The sequence below is a fragment of the Mirounga leonina genome, unplaced genomic scaffold (assembly GCF_011800145.1).
Source record: "Mirounga leonina isolate KUSES-001 unplaced genomic scaffold, KU_Mleo_1.0 Mir_180, whole genome shotgun sequence".
Lineage (NCBI taxonomy): Eukaryota > Metazoa > Chordata > Mammalia > Carnivora > Phocidae > Mirounga > Mirounga leonina.
Window position 1 is genome coordinate 28,033,850 of NW_023270469.1, and position 19,471 is coordinate 28,053,320.

Here is a 19,471-nt window from a genome sequence, read left to right on the forward strand (position 1 = left end):
GATAGGTAGGGAGAATGTTGCAGTACCATCATTCAAAGGATGCACTTTTACTTTTTTTTAAGATTTTATATATATTTTTGTTTGTTGAATTGAGAGAGAAAGAGCAGAGAGAGAGAGAGCAGAAGCAGGGGTGAGAGGCAGGGGGAGAGGGACAAACAGACTCCCCGCTAAGCAAGGAGCCCAGTGCTGGGCTCGATCCCAGGACCCTGAGATCATGACCTCAGCCAAAGACAGACGCTTAACTGACTGAGCCGCCCAGGCGCCCCGCACTTTTACTTTTTATATCACATTATAATTTAATATTTAATTTAATGTTTACATAATTATATGTTAATTTATAATTTATATTTAATATGTTAATATATTTAATATTGAATATAATTTGATATTTAATTTAATTCATATTGTAACTACATAATCCCTATTCTATCCATTTAATTTACCAGGGTAATTAGTTTTTCTTTGTGATTGCCTCAGGATTACATGTGAGGTGCATGGAGTAGGAGGGTTTCTGAAATGTCAATAATGTAGAGTTTCTCTGGGTCAGAGATCTCCAGCTCCTAGCCTCAGTTTGGCCCCCAGAAATGTTTTGTTTAGCCGATGTCAAAAAAGTTTGTCAGATGTCAAGTTTTGGAATTAGTTTCCAGTTAATAAGAAATCAGGGGAGTTTCACTTTAAAAGCCATGTTTCCAGCCCCTTCAGAGAAAAAGAAGGAAAAGGAGAAGAGGAGGAGGAGGAGAGGGAAGAAGAAATCTGGCAATATTGGAGCTGTGTTCCAGCATGGTAACCAGGGCTTCTGACAGCCCATACATCACCTTTGTGCAAATTAGAAGGTATCCTTTCTTCAAACCCTCTACAGGCATCTTCCAGGAAATCATCATCATTGATAGATACTACATCTATGATGTGAACAGTACCTCCTCTGAAGTAGTGCTCTTGTGCAGTACACAACCTACACAACTGTTCTCAGTGACCTTGATGGAAAAACCTGCCGGAACTGAGTAGTGGCCACCCTTTACCAAGGCATAAGCTCTCCATTTTTTCACAGTCCTCACTATTCACAGGAAAGATTTGGTTTGTCTCCAGAGTTTTGTTGGATTTGATTTGATTTAGTGATTCAGGTCCAAGATTGTAAGGGAGAGGGGGGAAGGATTTTCTGTAAAAAAGGAAGTTGTTTAATTTGTCTTGTGCCTGATCCATTTCACTCATGCATATTACCCTTCCCCTGAAGATGTTTAGTTTTGGACCCCTGGCCTCTCATTTTATAGAAATCTATGGAGATGTGAAGGAATTCGCCCAGAATCATTCAGTGAATTAGCAGCAAGTCAAAACCAGGCTTCAAGTATCTTGTCTTTCCAGAGCAGGACTCTTTCTGCCATGCTCCCTGCCTCCCTCAGCATAGGGTCCAAATCTGTTGGATTGTGTCTGACTTAGGTGGTTGTGGACCAACAATGCTCAGGGCATTTTCTGGTTCTAGGAAGAGGAACCAAGCCACACACAAGCAAGCTGGAAATTCAGTTGCCTCTGCAGCTGCAGACGGCTAATTTCTACACTGATATTTGGCTAAACTAACAGCTAGAAAACACCACTCAACTCATTTTTTAAAATACTATCATATTAAATGACATTACACTTATTTATATACTGCACACAGTCCCGGCATCCTCAAATACGGTTCTAATTTTGGTAGGTGTCTTGCAAGAGGGAGCATATTTCCAACGCATCTAGATACAAGGCCCTCTTTCCTCCTTATTCCTGTCCACGTGCCATCAGATGTTGTATTGAGTTAAAGCTGAAATATAAATGCTACTTGGCATCCTGCTTTTTTTCATTTAATTCAGGGTTTTCTATCAGAGGTGTAAGTAGAGGAATCACCCAGAGGGCTTTTCCAAAATTTCACTGCCCAAGCTGCTCCCCAGTCCAGCCAAACGAGAAACTTCTTGGATGGGACCTGGAAACGTATGTTTTCAGTTTTTAGGCATTAGATGCGCACCCCCGATTACAAACTGCTGAGTATTCACAGTGTGGTATATGTATTCCAAGTCGGTAGAGGATCTTCAAAGAATCAGCTTTCATATCTGTCTGATGTGGATATGTCACCATCTCTAGCCAGTAGCCTGCTCCTGGGACATTTATGGATATAATTTGATGAGCAGCTTTGGGAATGAGTACTTTTACTTTTTAAAACTATTCCTGCCATCTGGATCTGCAGAAGATGGACCCAGTCACAGGCCGTGCCCTTTTTAAATTGCTCTTCTTTTTTTTTTTTTAGTATTTTATTTATTCATTTGAGAGGGAGGGCGCACGGACGGAGAGGGAGAAGCAGGCTCCCTGCTGAGCAGGGAGCCCGATGCGGGGCTCAATCCCAGGACCCCCGGGATCATGACCTGAGCAGAAGGCAGACACTTAACTGACTGAGCCCCTCAGGTGGCCCTAAATTGCTCTTCTTATGTTCTACAAATTCACTTCCCCAAAGGATCCCTTCACTTCCTGCTCATCAGCAACACAGAAACATGCATTTTCCACTCACCTCTGCTTTCCCACCACTGTACAAACAAACTATTTCATTGCTTTCTTATTGTAAATTCAACAACTTCCTTTTTTACAGAAAATTTGCCCACCCCCCGCCCCCCTCCCCTTACAATCTTGGACCTGAGTCACTAAATCAAATCAAATCCAACAAAACCCTGGAGACAAACCAAATCTTTGCCTGTGAATTCCCTAATGTGCAGCAGAGGGCAGCATTAAGGGGAAAAAAACGCTCTCCTCCCCTCTGAGGCTCCTGAGATGGGGGTGGCGTGATATTGCACAACTTTGAAGGTAAAAAAAAAAAAAAAAAAAGGTTAAATTATAAACCAATACTATTTATCATCGTTCCTTTTCTCTGTAGCACTTGGAAAGGGGAAAATTCCAACCCACTACCTGAAAAGTCTGACTCCGATGACTACCTTCACAGGGAGAGCAGACTTTGGGGCCAGCAGGCTTGTTTCTTTCCTAATTTTTGTACTTTCCCACTGAGCCCCGAGGAGCCCACCTGAGATGGGCAGGAAAGGGTCCCTTCCCTCGCAGCTCCCTGTTCCTGCTCCTCTCCCCTCAAGGGCCCTTTAGATTCTGGACCTTCCTGGCCTACCCCAAAGCCCAACTCCCCACCTGTGGCCCTGGCTGCAGGTGCCAGGAGGGCAGAGGTGGGAGAGGGGATGTATCCTCGCATCATGTATCCACATAGTAAGTGGTTACAGATTTTTATCGCTCCTGTGTAGTCATTATTTGTGTGAATATGCCATAATCTATCCATTCTACTGGTGTTGGGCATTTGGAGAGTTTCCAGTTTCAGGTTATTATGAAAAGAGTTGGCATGAATATTTTAGAACATGTCTTTTAATGACTACATGCATGCATTTCTCTTGGATATTTACCTACGAGTGGCTTTGCTGGGTCACCAGGGTTGCATATGTCAACTTTAGTAGGGACTCCAAAAAGTTTTCCAAAGTGGTCGTGCAGACTTGCCCTCCTACCAGCAGAGTAAGGAAATTTCCAGGTCTTCCATATTGTTGTCGATACTTGGTATTTTTCTAAAGGATTCTTTCACTTTTCTCTTTATTCATTACTGTATGTTTCCTTGCTTAGTTTGCTATAATGCAACAATTGATTTACAAAATTGCATTCCTGTGGACCACTGATGGGCAGGGTTAGGTGACCAGGCATTGGCTTCATCAAGGATCACTGTGACCGCGCCATTTCCTTGAACCTCAGGGAACGTCTTCCTTTGGACATTCAAATCTCTGGACAGAAACCACACTATGTTGATGTTGCCAAGGCTTTTTTTTTTTTTTTTTTTTAATGGTAAGAATTACTTTCTTTTTTTTTTTTAAGATTTTATTTATTTATTTGACAGAGAGACACACAGCGAGAGAGGGAACACAAGCAGGGGGAGTGAGAGAGGGAGAAGCAGGCTTCCCGCGGAGCAGGGAGCCCGATGCGGGGCTCAATCCCAGGACCCTGGGATCATGACCTGAGCCGAAGGCGGACGTTTAATGACTGAGCCACTCAGGCACCTCAACCAAGGCTCTTTTTTTGTTTTGTTTTGTTTTATTATCTTATGTTAATCACCATACATTACATCATTAGTTTTTGATGTAGTGTTCCATGATTCATTGTTTGTGCATAACACCCAGTGCTCCATGCAGAACATGCCCCCTTTAATACCCATCACCAGGCTAACCCATCCTCCCACCCCCCTCCCCTCTAGAACCCTCAGTCTGTTTCTCAGAGTCCATCGTCTCTCATGGTTCGTCTCCCCCTCCAATTAACCCCCCTTCATTCTTCCCCTCCTGCTATCTTCTTCTTCTTCTTTTTTTAACATATAATGTATTATTTGCTTCAGAGGTACAGATCTGTGATTCAACAGTCTTGCACACTTCACAGTGTTCACCATAGCACATACCCTCCCCAATGTCTATCACCCAGCCGCCCCATCCCTCCCACCCCCCACCACTCCAGCAACCCTCAGTTTGTTTCCTGAGATTAAGAATTCCTCATATCAGTGAGGTCATATGATACGTGTCTTTCTCTGATTGACTTATTTCGCTCAGCATAATACCCTCCAGTTTCATCCACGTCGTTGCAAATGGCAAGATTTCATTCTTTTTGATGGCTGCATAATATTCCATTGTATATATATACCACATCTTCTTTATCCATTCATCTGTCGATGGATATCTTGGCTCTTTCCACAGTTTGGCTATTGTGGACATTGCTGCTATAAACATCAGGGTGCATGTACCCCTTCAGATCCCTGCATTTGTATCTTTGGGGTAAATACCCATTAGTGCAATTGCTGGATTGTATGGTAGTTCTATTTTCAACTTTTTGAGGAACCTCCATACTGTTTTCCAGAGTGGCTGCACCAGTTTGCATTCCCACCAACAGTGTAGGAGGGTTCCCCTTTCTCCACATCCCCACCAACATCTGTCGTTTCCTGACTTGTTAATTTTCTTGTGCACCTCTTAATGCCCTGCATTATCAGAAGTCATGGACGGTTTGGGCATTCATAGACATAAATTCTAACAATGCTCAGAGTAAGAAAACACACAAAACACCTCTCGTTCAAGGTCACTGTATCACCCAGATGTCTATAATACAATCCATAATAATAAATTGGATTTGCTGGACCGTTTTCAGAATATAATTCAATCTTAACTTTCTGGGACTTCCATTTTTATGTCTTTCTGATTCACCCTTTTTCCTTCTTTACTCTTAAGAGGCTGAAGGAAACCTTTATAGAGTAGCCCAAGCAAGCAGGGACTAGGTTTACAATCAGGCTATCAGAATTTAAATAAAAGAAATACAGACGCTCATTGTTTACCAAAGTATAGTACACTTATTCCTGGAGTTACATAAGATGATTTCAGATAATGCACAAATAAACTTTAAAGCGTTATATAATAGTTATATATTTATTTTGCTATGTGTTAGAAAAAAAATCCCTAGTATCAAATTGATGATTTAATGGATATTATTATCTCTGGCAGGAATTGCCATTAAAATCTGTCCAATCTCCTTTGGCACACAACCAGACCAGATCTCTTGGCCTTCCTTACAATTAGATTGGCCATGCAGCTATGTTCTTTCCAATGGAATGTGAGTAGAGGTGAGGAGGGCCACATCCAGGCCTGGCCCAACCCCCCTGTTCACTCCTCTGTGCTTCTTCTAATTCCAGCTGACTAGAATTGGCACCCAGGAAAACAAGAGAAACTATGAGTTAAAGATGGTAAAGCTGCCATGTTCTAGATCAGGAGTCAGAAACTGGCCCATGGGCCAAATCTAGCCTGCCACCTGTTTTTAAATTAAACAAAACAAATAAAATACAAATAAAAAACAAAATAAAACAAAACCTTTTTCAAATAAGGTTTTATTGAAACGCAGCCGTGTCCATTTGCCTGGGTGTTATCTATGGCTGCTTTTGCTAAAACAGCAGATTGAGCAGCTGCCACAGAGACCGTATGACCCACAAAGCCTAAAATATTTACTACCTGGCCCTTTACGGAAAAACTTTGCTGACCCCTTGTTTAGATCACTGGAGGAACCGCACCATGTTTCTTTACATAAGCAGAAATAAACCACTGACATTCTGGGATTATTTGCTACCATAGTTTACCCTACTCTTACCATATATTCTTACTCAGCAGAAGCTAAACTAGGCAGTCCCATGTGATTGCCTGATGGAGATGGCATGGGGTTGCCAGTTGGAAATGAAACATCTCCAGTTGTCTGTGCCTTGTGGAATGACCCCTTATGCCCATGGCGAGTGAAGCACTCCCCTCCCGAAGCCACCCCCAGGTCAAACTTTCCCACAGGTGTTCTGCCTCAGTCAATCCTAGGACATGGGCTCATATTTCTTTGAGGGCTTGTTCTAGTAGGTGCTCTCCATGTGTCTGTTGAGGAATTTGTTGGAGAGATTTGGGGGCATAACTTGGAGGCCTCAGAGGTGTCTTCTCCCCTAAGATCTGTCTAAACGCTTGAGAGTTAAGGCCAGTTTCTAGGATTTCACTCTTCAGACCATCTAGCTCCATGCGAGAAACCTTAGGGAGTTTGCCAGGGGAAAAGCAATCAGCCCAGTCAACTGTCACTGAAGCAAGAAGAGCTATATTATTCACAGAGCTGATGGGATGCAAGGAGGCCATACACATTAAGCAAAACTGAGGTCTGGCGTGAGGCTTTGTAAGCTCCAGCCTCACCCATTACTCTGCAGAATCATCATGAGCCAGGAATGGGCTTCCAGGCTGCAGCCAGACATGGCAAGGCCTGGAAGTAGCTGCCTGTTTGCAGAATTGACTAATGTCACAAGCAGGCATGTGATTAAATAGTGAGATTGAGGGAATAATCCCCCCTCCCTTTTATATTTTGCTAAGACAGCGTTCTACAACTTTTTTAGGCTGAGAACCAGTGCTTTTTCCCAGGCTGCAAAGATGGGCTGGTCAGGGCAAAAGGTATAATGGTTTAATGGTTATATGCCTTAACGTGTGTGTGTGTGTGTGGTGTGCTAAAGTGGTTAGAAACAGTCTTGTTGTCATCTTAGGAAGACAAGCCAGATTGTCCCCTGTGGAGAGAGATAGGGGTCCTCTTTCTTAGGGTGGTCTTTATAACTCCTGTTTCTTTCCTGGATGAAAGGGAGGAGCCCCAGCCCAGGTCAGTCATCATGGAAGCGATCACCTCTGGGGACTGACTGTAGCCCTGTCACAAAGCCCTTGGCCCTATCCCAGTGCTCCCCTCACTGGCCTGCCACAGCGGCTAGAAGGAGTGCAAATTACCATGTTTTTTTGAATTAGGGTCTCCAGATGCTTCATTTCAGCTCTAACCTATGGCCTTGGCCAAGAACCCATGAGCTTTTCTGAGTGTCACGTGCTTTGTGGCTGCTGGTTGCCCAGTTCTCTCGGATGTCACTATTGTTCTGGCCTGGACAAGAGCAGGCTTGCCCAAGGACAGCAGGAAAAGAGTCCGAGCATAGAGAAGGCAGAGCTGCCCCTTGACCGCGCCGGCCTGGAGACAACCCTGCTCCGCATCTGCTTCCTCTCCACTGACAAGAACACATCTCATGTCTCCAGTTAAAGGCAGGGGGCCTGGGGTGTGTGACTCCTGGCTGGACAGTGACTTCTCCACCGCAAGTCCGTCTCCACGGGGAGAGGAGCACCATGAAGACGGAGCGAGCAGCAAGCACCTCTGCTGCCCGGTCACTACCTGTTCCAAGAACCCAGCACTCCTGTTTCCACCCATCCTCCCAGACAGCCTCAGAGTCTGGGAGGGGTCAGCAGGGAGGTGTAGGCGCTTTAAAGGGTGGAGATGGAGAGGCTCCTGGGAGAGGGAAACCATAGCAGCTCACCCAAAGGCAAATCAAGGCTCCCAGGAGAAAGAAACCATAGCAGCTCACCCAAAGGCAAATCAAGCATGTGCTTAGGGAACCAACAAAGTCAGTTTGTCAATAAGGTTTGGACAGCACAACAGATTGGATAAGAGTATGGTCTGGAACATTATGCAACTCTTGTTCAATCCCTAGCTCTTCCTATACTTGATGTTCCTTGCCCGTGCTGAGTCCCAGGAGATGGGAGTATCAATTCACAGGGTTCCTTTGAGAACCGAGTGGGGTACTGCATACAAAGCACTCAGCCCCTTGTTTGCCGCACAGGGAGCCCTCAATAAATATTTGTCACACGAATGCCTGAATGAATAGAAGTGGAAAGTATAAATAAGTAAAAACACAATACGACAGCCAGAAAATGGCTGTTGTAATACAAATTAGATGTATAACCTTCCAGGATTTTTTTCTATGCAAAGATATGCTTTTACTAAAATGGGCTATTATACATGACTGGATTTTTAAGTATTTATTTTATTGAAAGATAATTCATGTGGCTCAGTCAGTTAATTGTCCAACTCTCAGTTTTGGCTCAGGTCCTGAATTCAGGGTCTTGGGAGTGAGGCCCTCATCAGGCTCCGCATTCAGGGCAGAGTTGGCTTGTCCCTGTCCCTCCCCCTCTCCTCCTGCCCCCACCAAATAAATAAATAAATAAATAAATAAATAAATAAATAAATAAAATCTTTTAAAAAAAGAAAGCTAATGCACATACCATAAATTCACTTTTTTAAGTGTACAATTCAGTGTTTTTTTGGTAGGATATTCACATAGTTGTATAATCATGAGTGCAATCTAAACCCAGAACATCTCAACACTCCACAAAGAAGCTTCCTACCCATTATCAGTCATTCCTCATGCCCCTCTCCTCTTCCCCAAGCAACGTCTAATCTTTTTGTCTCCATGCATTTGCTTATTCTGGACTTTTCATATAAATAGAATCGTATAACATGCGGCCTTCTGTGTCTCGTTTCTCTCATTAGTGTATGGTTTTCCAGGTTCATCCATGTTGTAGCAAGTATCCATACTTTGTTTCTTTTCATGGCTGAATAATATTCCATTGTATGGCTCCCTGCTCAGCTGGAAGCCTCCTTCTCCCTCTCCAGCTCCCCCTGCTTGTGTTCTCTCTCTCACGGTCTCTCTCTGTCAAATAAATGAATAGTATCTTTAAAAAAAAAAAAAAAAGCATCTGTCTGCTCCTGCCTGCCTTGGGAAATTCACAGTGCTCTAAGTTTAGAGTTCTGCAAAGGAGAAGCCCTTATGTAACAGGCTGCTGGACGAATCTGTGGCTATCTGCAATCGGAGACTCAGTCCAGTTTGTTTGGATGAAAGAGGGTGAACTCTGGTGGGGGGCGTGGCCCAGAGGCCCTGCAGAGGTTCAGAGCCATAGGGCTGTGGGGTGGGAGTGGGGCAATGGGGCGGGACCTGAACAGACTTTTTAAGTGGTGTAGAGGGCTTGAGGCCCTGGAGCCGCAGTCCCTCCACAATGTGGCTCTTTGCTCTGGTCCTGACCTCCCTCGCCACTTCCATGACTTGGGGTGAGTCCTTCCGAAATAAAATAGCGGGGTGCGTTTGGAAATCCTTGCCTGGGTGTGAGGTGAGGGAGAACGAGGTGGGGGAGATGCATGGAGGGGAAGGGTATGGCAGGTCCAGATCTGCAGCAGCCAGTGCCCTCTGGACTTCACCTGCTTGGTGCCCAGCCAGTCCCTGCCAACCTGAGACACAGGGTAGCATGAACACTCCCAGACTGCAGCTGTGTGTGCCCCGTGCAGGAGGGCAAAGAGCTAACCTCATGCCTCCCCGGTTGGGGATTCCAGAGAGCTCAGTTTATTTTCTGCTTGATTATTCATCTGTGTATGGCCAAATCATGGAGAGTGGCTTAGCAGAATATTAATAGGAGTATCCCGGGCTTTCTGCAAGTTGCATCAGGCCTCTTCACCTTTAGGGAAATCCGACATTACTACAGTAATGGAAAAGCGAAAATCCTCCTCGGATTTCTTTGGGCTACCGTAACAAGGACTAATGGAGGTCTTTCCTAAAAGCAAAGTGGCTTAATACAACCTGCAGGAAGTCCAGGATACTCTTTGCTTTGTGCCATTTCTGCTTAGGAAAAGTTTCATAGAACACTCTACCCTCAGATGGCAGGCTGGGGACCTGTATGCACTGTGGATCCAGAGTGTGTAGGTTTGAATCCCAGCTCAGCACTTACCAGCTGGCTGTCCTTAGGCATCATGCTTTAGTTTTCTGTGCCTTGGTTTCCCCCACTCTAACATGGGAATGACAGCAGTAGCTATGTCATTGGGCCGTTGTGAGGATAAAACAGGTTGTTTCTAAAGAGTGCCTGGTATGGAGAGTGCAAACAAAGGATTTATAAATAAAGGAGTTGTTTTAAAATGTAGTGTAGTAATAGAAAATTTGATGTATGGTGAGGCCAACAGATCAGGAGCCAATGGCCATAACTTGCCACTCTCAGTTCCCAGGAGGAGGAGGCATGCACCCCACCATCTTGCACCCTGAGGTGATGCTCAGGATGGGCTAACGGAAGAGGAAGGAGGGAGGAATTTTGGGCAAGAGCCCTTATCGTGGTTGTCAGGGGAAGGAAGAGGTGAGACAGGATAAGCAGGTTTTGGATTGGCAAACTAACCAATTTCAGCAAGTTCTGGGACACAAAGGCTTCCCACAGTTCTTGCCCTGGAGTGATTAGGGCAGGATGGTAATGGCTTAGCCTGGGATGGCCTGATAAAGAAGGTGACTGGGGACAGGCTCTGCATGCTGGAAGGGAAGTTGATTTCTATCGCTAGAACTGGCTAACTCTGAGAGGGGCAGTCCCTCCAGGGTCAGCAAGGCCCCAGAGGTCAAGCATCAGCATACACAAAATAAAGCACATGATTACTACAGGAGTGTAGCACGGGACCCCAGAATGCATCTGTGCCAGTTTATAGGCAGGCAGACGGACTCAGAGAGGGAAACGGACTTGCCCAAGGTCCACTGGAAAATCGTGCTCTGGAATCTGTCTATGACTCATGAATGGAGAGCCAGGGCTGAGACCCTCAGAACTGTGGGGGCCCAGGCCCCATCTGCACTTCACCTTCGTTCTGATGGTGACACTGTCGGAAACCTGGGACTGAACGTGAGGGCAGAGTAAGAACCGAAGGAGGAGGGGATTATTCCCTTACTGCCGGTTACCCCCTGGCAAGGCCATCCCATTTCCCACTTTAGAAAGTCCATGCTGGCTGCCTCCATTTCCTCAGCTTCCTCATCTGTAAAATGGGCATCTAGTGAAGACGAATTTAAGTGAACCAGAATGCACATCTGGCACATAGTAAGTACTCAGCATATAAAACTTACATGTGTACTTACGTAATACAGAATAAACATTACCTGGGTACTTATGTAATATGACAAGTGCTGACTGCTCATGTTACCATAACTGTTATGCTTCTCACCCCATCCACACCTTTGCTCACCCTTGCCCATTGGGCTTCTGTCCACTTCATCTTGTTGCGAGTTACCACTGGATATTCTCCTCTAAGACCAAATCTGGATTGCCCTTTCTTGTTCTGGCCACATACTTGGAGGGAGAGGTTGACCTTTTGTCTATGTCTACAAGGGAGCAATTGGAAGGATGCCAGGCGAGAAAGCATTTCAGATAAGGAAACATACACACAGAGGCTGCTGAGGCAGGACAAGGCAAGACTTGGAGGAGGGCTGTGGTCAAGAGTCCTGAGTGCCCACTTGCACACGCAAGCTCAGGCAGGTCCACAGAAGGTGGAACCAGGACTGGGGTGGAAGGGGCAAGGAGACAGGGGAAGCTCGGTGGGGAGGAACCTCCTGCCCCACAAGGACGGAACAGGTAGGAATCGGACCCTAGTCTCTCTCCCCCTCTGGACAGCCTTGCTCAGGGCCACCAGAAGAATCTGCTGCGAGATGAAGCGTGTCGCTCTTGCATACTCTACGAGTGTTCACTGCTCCTCATGTACCCACTAAATAAAGCCCCAAACCTTAGCCTGGCACTGAGGCCCCCCAGGCCTGAACCTCTCTCACAATACAGGCTGCTGTCTGCTCCCCATTGACTCCCTCCGGCTCACATGGACCCTTCCTTCTTCCTCAGGCCAGCCTTTGCATTTTGCTCTCAGAACCTAGCCTCTGCTCTGCCTTACACCTGTATCCCCCCTCTTCTATCTCCTGCTGTTCGCTCCCCCCTCCCTCCCTGCCTCTTCCAGCCCCTGTGGGGACCTCACTGGCACCTCTCTCAGGACACCAGCCCCTTCCTTCCCACCGAGTAGGGTCAGGTGTGTTGGTGGCTCATGCCCCCTCCACTGTTCAGGGATTCCCAGAGGAGGGATGGCCTCTCTTGTTCATGCTGCGTGCCAGGATGCAGCTCAGCGCCTGGGGCCTAATGGCTAATTGTTGCCGGAGGCTCCTAGGAGTGGCAACCAAACAGCTTGTTCCCCTCAGCAGCTCTCATTCTTGCATTTCTTTTTTACTTGATGCTATTATTCCTCCAATTCCAATTTGCTCCTCTAGATAGACCCGTGTAAAAAATGACAGTTAACCTCCTCTCTTTACATAGGAGAAACCCAGGCCTCGAGGGTTTAGGTGACTCATTCAAGGTCACCTGCTCAAGGTGGAAGACTCACCATGAGTCCAGGTCAGACCTTTCGCTGCTATGTCTTCTTTCCTCTGGACGTCCAGGAGGGCACCCGTCCTCGCCACCTGTGGTGGACACCGTGAAAGGCAAAGTCCTGGGCAAGTACGTCAGCTTAGAAGGATCTGCACAGCCTGTGGCCGTCTTTCTGGGAGTCCCTTTTGCCAGGCCTCCTCTTGGACCCCTGAGGTTTGCTCCTCCACAGCCTACAGAGCCATGGAACTTCGTGAAGAATACCACCTCCTACCCTCCCATGTAAGTTGGCAACTCTCAGTGGGCATGTTGGCCTCAAAGTGATGCAGGAAGGAGCCAAGGCAACGTGCTGAGTGGCTTTGTTCCGAAATCTCCAAGCCGTTGTAAATCTTTAAAAAACATTCCAGAACTCACAGCTCTTTATTCAACAAACATTAACTGAACACGTTCTAGGTTTCTTAGGATCTGTGAATGTACAGAAAAGTATCCCTGCCTTCACGGAGCTTGCATTCTAGCAGGGAGAGATGGATGACAAACAAAAAATAGCAAATCAATGAATAAATTATGCAATACGTTAGACTATGGTAAGTGCCTTGGGAGAAGATTAGAAGTTGAGCACGTGAGGGAGATCAAAAGTAACAATTCTCCTTTCTTGAACTTTGCCATAGTTGGGGAGCCGGGGTAGACCGGTGTGTAGGTGGGAGGTGCTTTGGGGAGTTGACCCGGAAAGTTCTCAGTTCTCATGTGGCTGGTGTGTCCTATCACCCTGATCAAGCTGGGCAAAGAAGCCAACAGCTGCCTCCCCCAGGCACCTCAGATGCCTACATGTATCCATTATGACCTTATTCACCCTCAGCAAGGCATTCTGGAAATGTCCAGGGTCCTGCCCCCTGCTGCTTTCCCTTCTTCTCTTCTTCCTCCTCCCTCCCTCCCTTCCTCCCTCCCTCCTTTCCTTCCTGCCTTCCTTCCTTCTTTCCTTCCTTCCTTCCTTCCTTTTGTTTTAAAAAATAGTATTTGCTCTTTTTACTCCTGATTGCCAATGTAATAGATACTTATTACAGAAGAGGGAGGAAGTACAAGTAAGTAAAGGTAAGAAAATGAAAATCACATACAATTCCTCCACCGAGAGAGAGAACTGCTATTCATATTTTAGATTCAGTTTCTCTAATCTTTTATCTGTTGCATATTTTCTCCCTTAAAAATAGAATCCATAAGACTCTGCAGTTTCAATGTGTGGGTCCTCCCCCTCACACACACACCAAGAAACAAATCTCTGACAGCAGCTGCATGTCCTACAATTCAACTAATTCTTACACTGCTCTGCCTGGAGATAATGTCAGATCCCACAGGTTAAGGACTTGGCCCCACAAGACTGCTCTCTGCTTCCGATGCCAATTACAAGTCCAAGTTGCTACCCATGCTTGTGACCTTGGCCATAAATCAAAAGTTCCTCTGACTCCCTCCTTGGGTTCCATTAATTTGATCGAGTGGTCATAGAACTCCGGAAACTGGTTTATTCACTACATTACCAGTTCATTGCAAAGGTTATTAGGGGATATGAATCAATAGCCAGATGAAGAGATCCATGGGGTCAGGTCCTGAATAAAGGAGCTTTTGTCCTTCTGGAGTTGGGGATCCAGCACAGTGGCCGTGAAAGCTTTCTGGTTCGCCAACTTGGAAACTCTCTGAATCCTGTCCTGTGTTTTTTTAAGGAGGATTTGTTATGTAGCCATGATTGATGAAACCAGTGGCATTGGCCACCATTCAACTCCCAGCCCTACCCTGCTCCCCAGAGGTCAGGGAGGCAGAACTGAAAGTTCACTGGGTGGTTCATGTGGCAACCAGCCCCTAGCCTTAAGTGTGATCAAAAGTCACATTAGTTACATAATAATGATATCTTTATTGTTTCCTTCACAGAGGAGATTCCAAGGGTTTTAGGGCGCCTGTGGCTGAAATGGGATGGAGGCTGATATATATGTATTATAAATCACAATATCATATCACACGATACAGATAGTTTGGATGCCTGCTTTGCTCATTTATAAATATACCGGGGCGGGGCGGGGCAGGGGGGCGCCTGGGTGGCTCAGTCGTTAAGCGTCTGCCTTCGGCTCAGGTCATGATCCCAGGGTTCTGGGATGGAGCCCCGCATCGGGCTCCCTGCTCAGCGGGAAGCCTGCTTCTCCTCTCCCACTCCCCCTGCTTGTGTTCCCTCTCTCGCTGTCTCTCTCTGTCAAATAAATAAATAAAATCTTTAAAAATATATGTACCAGGAACATTCTTCTATGTCATTAAATATCATGGCTGGACTTGTAATAGCTGTATTACATTGAATCTTGGATCATAATTTTTTTACCCCATCTCTTGTTTGTGGTCATTAAGTTCTTGATGTTTTTGATAGTACAAATAGCACTCTGATGAATATCCCGTGGCTAAATCTTTATGCATGCCCATGACTATTTTGGGGTAAGTTTGAAGAAATGTCATGAGTATGCACCTTCTGTTTTCATTTCCGTCCAGAAATGTTCCAGCAACACTCCTTCCATTGATATATGAAAACCTCCACTCACCAGATCTTTGGCAATGCTTGGGGTTATTTAAAAAAATGCTTTCTGGCTATTGGATAGGCAAAACAACATAATTATTATTATCATTGTAATTATATGTAATTTTGCTATTTATTCCGCATTTATTTGAACACCAGTGACCTTGAACTCTTTTTCCCTTTTTTGACATTTGATTTTCTTCTTTTATGATTGTTAGGCTCCTTGCTCTTGTGATCAGGGGAAACTTCCCTTAGGATGGAAATGAAGAAGTCATTACTGGGGGTTCTGATTGTGCCAGTTGGCAGCAGAGTGACTCGGTGACCTCATTTACAAACTGGGAGTGATGATACCTGCATCCTGGGACCTTGAGATCCAGAAATGTTTCTTATAATGTCCTTAGAAATATCATGCACTATATAGTATAGATCTTTCTGGCTGTGTGACCTTGGGTAGGTTCTCTAACCTCTCGGGGCCTCAGTGTTCTCAACTGTAAAATGGGGATAATTATAGACTCTATGTTAGGGAGCTTGCCATGGGAGGATTAAGTGAGTTAGTATATAAGGAGTACTTAATGCCTGGCATGCTGGGAGGTCCATAAATCTTACCAGTTTTAATCTGTGTTGGGTCTTTAAGATCTGCTATTAGGGAAACCAATAGTGCTTGCCTGGGATGGGTAGATTCTTAGCACGTCAGGGCTGCAAGACCCTTATAAAAATCACTTCCCTCACATAGACCTGGCAGATTTAAGCCAAAGCAAGCAAGGAATTCACCCAAGGTCACCCAGAAAGTTAGCGAGTGTGGCGGGACTAGAACACAGTTCTCCTGATACTGCCCCACAAATATTTCATCCCTGGCCTGTTGTAAGGCCTAAATGTCTGCCATTTGAGTGACTTCTCAGGGATTATGGAAGTCTGCCATGGACTAGAACATGTTTACCTAGTGGAGGACGTGTTTACCTGGAACAGAGAGCTGGGATGCATCCAGGGCATGCAGGAAATGGTCCTCTCCCAGGCAGTCAGCATATGGGCAGCCTCCTCTCCTTGACCCAGGGCATCTCAAAGGCTCTGGGAAGGGGACAGGTACCAAGTCTTCTTACTATCTAGACACGGTCATGGGAGACCTTAGCCTCAGCGTTCCCCCTCAAACCCCAGCCACACACCCAAAGAGCCTCCTAACTATCCCAATGTCTCCAGCCTGGTAAGAACAGCTCTATTGACCAGCCTCAACCTGCCAGTCCAAGCCCAGCTGACCACAGGAGACATCTTGCTCAGCCCTGAGTGAAGCTCAAACTTCTTCTTCCTTGCCCCCCCCGCCCCCAGGTGCTCCCAGAACGTGATGGCAGGGCAGTTGCTCTCAGAGCTCTTTACCAACAGAAAGGAGAACATTGCTTTCAAGTTTTCTGAGGACTGCCTTTACCTAAATATTTACACTCCCGCTGACTTGACAAAGAAGAGCAGGCTGCCGGTAAGTAGAAGGTTCCAGCACTGCGGGTCTTCTGGTGTAGACTAGAAGAGGGTGAAGGCAGCTTGGGTGGGGGTTGTTTCAGAGACCCCAGGGCTTCCTTTTCCCACCACAGCCAGACCTCAGTTTCCCCTGGTGACAGACCTCTGGGGGAATTTGCTGTACATCTGTCATGCACATTGTAATTTTTCCAAATTGTTTCTTTTTTTTTTTTTTAAAGATTTTATTTATTTGACAGAGAGAGACACAGCGATAGAGGGAACACAAGCAGGGGGAGTGGGAGAGGGAGAAGCAGGCTTCCCGCGGAGCTGGGAGCCCGATGCGGGGCTCGATCCCAGGACCCTGGGATCATGACCTGAGCCGAAGGCAGGCGCTTAACGACTGAGCCACCCAGGCGCCCCCCCAAATTGTTTCTTGATAATAAAAGGACCAAAATGATTACTCTTAGAGATAAGCCAGTCCTTCCTTTACAGGTAGAAAGACTGGGGCCCGGAAAGGCGGAGGTGAGATCACACGGTGGGATTGGCAGGACCAGAGCAGAGGCCTTCTGAATTTCAGACCAAAGCTCTTTGACACAGACTAGGAAGCGAGCCTGTGGGAGGCCTTTCCTCAGCACAGTAAGATGCTCCTCTAACAACTTCCAGGGTCTCCTGAGAGGTGTTAGGGGCAGAGCCTGGGGCAATCCAGGAAGTGCATTCTTTTGCCTCTGGCCAAATATCTGGGATTTTATTGTAGCTTATTTCCTTCCTTAATTAAGTCTTTGGCACGGCTGATGACCCGATGAGTCAGCATTTCTAGAATAAAGGAGGCCCCAGAGATGGAGCAATTTCCAGACTCAGGCTGGGGCTTGGAGGAGATCTCCTGGAAAAGGAGGTGATCCCCGGGGTGGAGAGGTGTGGGGATGTTCGCACCCAGCCATCTCCTGGCAGGATGCCCAGGAGTGGGGGAGGGCATCTGTGAACTTGTGAGCAGAAGCTAGCACTGCCCGTGCTTGGCTCAGTGAGAGGGGACCAAGTTTCACTCAGTCCTCCATTCACACATTCTTCTGTTATGTACTCAGTGCTCCTACATGCATAGCTGCAATTGGGGGTCAGAACAAAGGAGGGACCAAAAAAAAAAAAACCCCATCACCAGACAACCATTGCTTTGGAGGGTCTTACCATCTGGGATGCTTCTTCAGCGAATCCCTGCTGACCAGCCCTTGGCTCAGCCTTCCCTCAGATGACTGCTAATTCCGTCCCTCCACCCAGACAGGCAAGGATCAGAGGTGGAGGAGGAACAAGGGGAGAACCTCTATTTATGGACACAGGCTCTGAACTACAGAGTCTGGGCTTACATCCCGGTTCTGCCCTTTACTAGCAGAGAGACCTGGCTCTGTTTCCTTAGAACAGGCTAATCACATGTGAGCATCCAGTGGTGCGTATCAGGCTTTGTCTAAGTGGCTGGCGAGTGCACAAGGCAAGTCTTCCTGAAGCATTAGTTAGAGTCCGAAGGAAGATCTTACTCCTCTCCTAACACCAGGCCCACTGCACCCTGGCCAGTGGCTGCAGCGGGCTGGGTGGCTCAACAGGTGGTCTCCAGAGCCAGACCGAGTGGGTTCAAGTCCTGCTTCTGCGGCTTAATAGCTGTGCGAGCTCAGGCAGGTTTCTTGTCTAATAATGGGACAGTATTAGTCCCTATGACATGAAATGGTACTTGGCACACAGTTTGTGTTACAAATTCTTTTTTTTTATGAATAAAATGATTACAACATAATTATTTTAGCCACTCTTACTTCCTGGCTACGTGAGCTCTTACAATGCCAGAGCCAAGCGTGATGAATTCCTATATCCACCCTCATCCTCAATTCTTACCGCCGTCTCTGGCATAGAGTAGGTCCTCAGATCCCTATTAGTGAGATGATTGAAGACTTACTTGAGGAGGTGGCTTTTAGGCTAGGCTTTGGAGGATGGGTGGGACTTGGGGATGCGGAGGAGGCAGAAAGGACGGGATATTCAGAAGAGACCCCAACAGTGGCACGTGTGCTTCTCGAGACGGTCACTCGTGCTTGTGCGCAGTTTAAGTCATAGCACAAGACGTAACTAAGATGAAGCCGAAGCACAGGGCTGTGGCGGGCAGAGTTTGCCGGGCTGCAGGAGGGCCGATGGGAGGAGTGTTGGGGAGACGACACCCTTAGCTGTGACTGTTCCCATGATGAAGTTGTGAAGTTCATTGGCACTGGGGCTGGGGACACAGGCGGGGGCAACCAGGGTGTCCTGGCTGGGGTGGTGGCCTGGGCCCCATGTGGGAGGAGCAGGGAGAAGAGCGGCTGCCTGCTCCAACTTTGCTGGTGGACTTCCGGTAATGGCCAAGGGGTCGGTGACCAAACCAGACAACCTCTTGAGGTCCTGCCCAGCGCAGCTTCCTCTAACTGGTATGGTTGCTTCCTTCCTGTCCAGGTGATGGTGTGGATCCACGGAGGGGGTCTGGTGGTGGGCGGAGCGTCAACCTATGATGGGCTGGCCCTCTCTGCCCATGAAAACGTGGTGGTGGTGGCCATTCAGTACCGCCTGGGCATCTGGGGATTCTTCAGGTAAGATTCTGCACAGTCCTCACTGCACATTGCCCCACCCCCCCACTCCCAGAGAGAGGGTGCTAGGTATTCAGCTCTGGCCAGGTCAGCCCTCAAAGGGATCTTTGCCAGGCTCCCTAGGAAAGCACCCAAGGCCTTTCATCACAGGGCTCAACTTACCTTCTCCATTCCCAGCTACACTGGGCCACTTGCTTCTGAGCTTTTGTAGGTGCTCTTCCCTCTACCTGGAATGCCCGTTCTACCTGACGAACTTCTATTCATTCTGCAAGGCCCAACCCAAATGTCACCTCCTCTGAAATGCCCCTCTCTTTTTCACCTGTGCCATCCCAGCACTTTGTGCACCTCTGTCAAGACAGCATACA

General features: G+C 46.9%; 1 protein-coding gene across 1 annotated transcript in view; it reads left to right on the forward strand.

The window, feature by feature from the left end:
• Positions 1 to 9,341: 9,341 nt before the first annotated feature.
• CES1 (carboxylesterase 1) overlaps positions 9,342 to 19,471 on the forward strand; it is a 29,028-nt gene continuing 18,898 nt past the window's right edge. The window contains exons 1-4 of the mRNA XM_035025187.1: positions 9,342 to 9,447; positions 12,605 to 12,812; positions 16,396 to 16,540; positions 18,976 to 19,109. Of these exons, the coding sequence (XP_034881078.1) occupies positions 9,396 to 9,447; positions 12,605 to 12,812; positions 16,396 to 16,540; positions 18,976 to 19,109 (539 nt within the window). The 5' untranslated portion in view covers positions 9,342 to 9,395. The remainder of the gene's footprint in view (positions 9,448 to 12,604; positions 12,813 to 16,395; positions 16,541 to 18,975; positions 19,110 to 19,471) is intronic.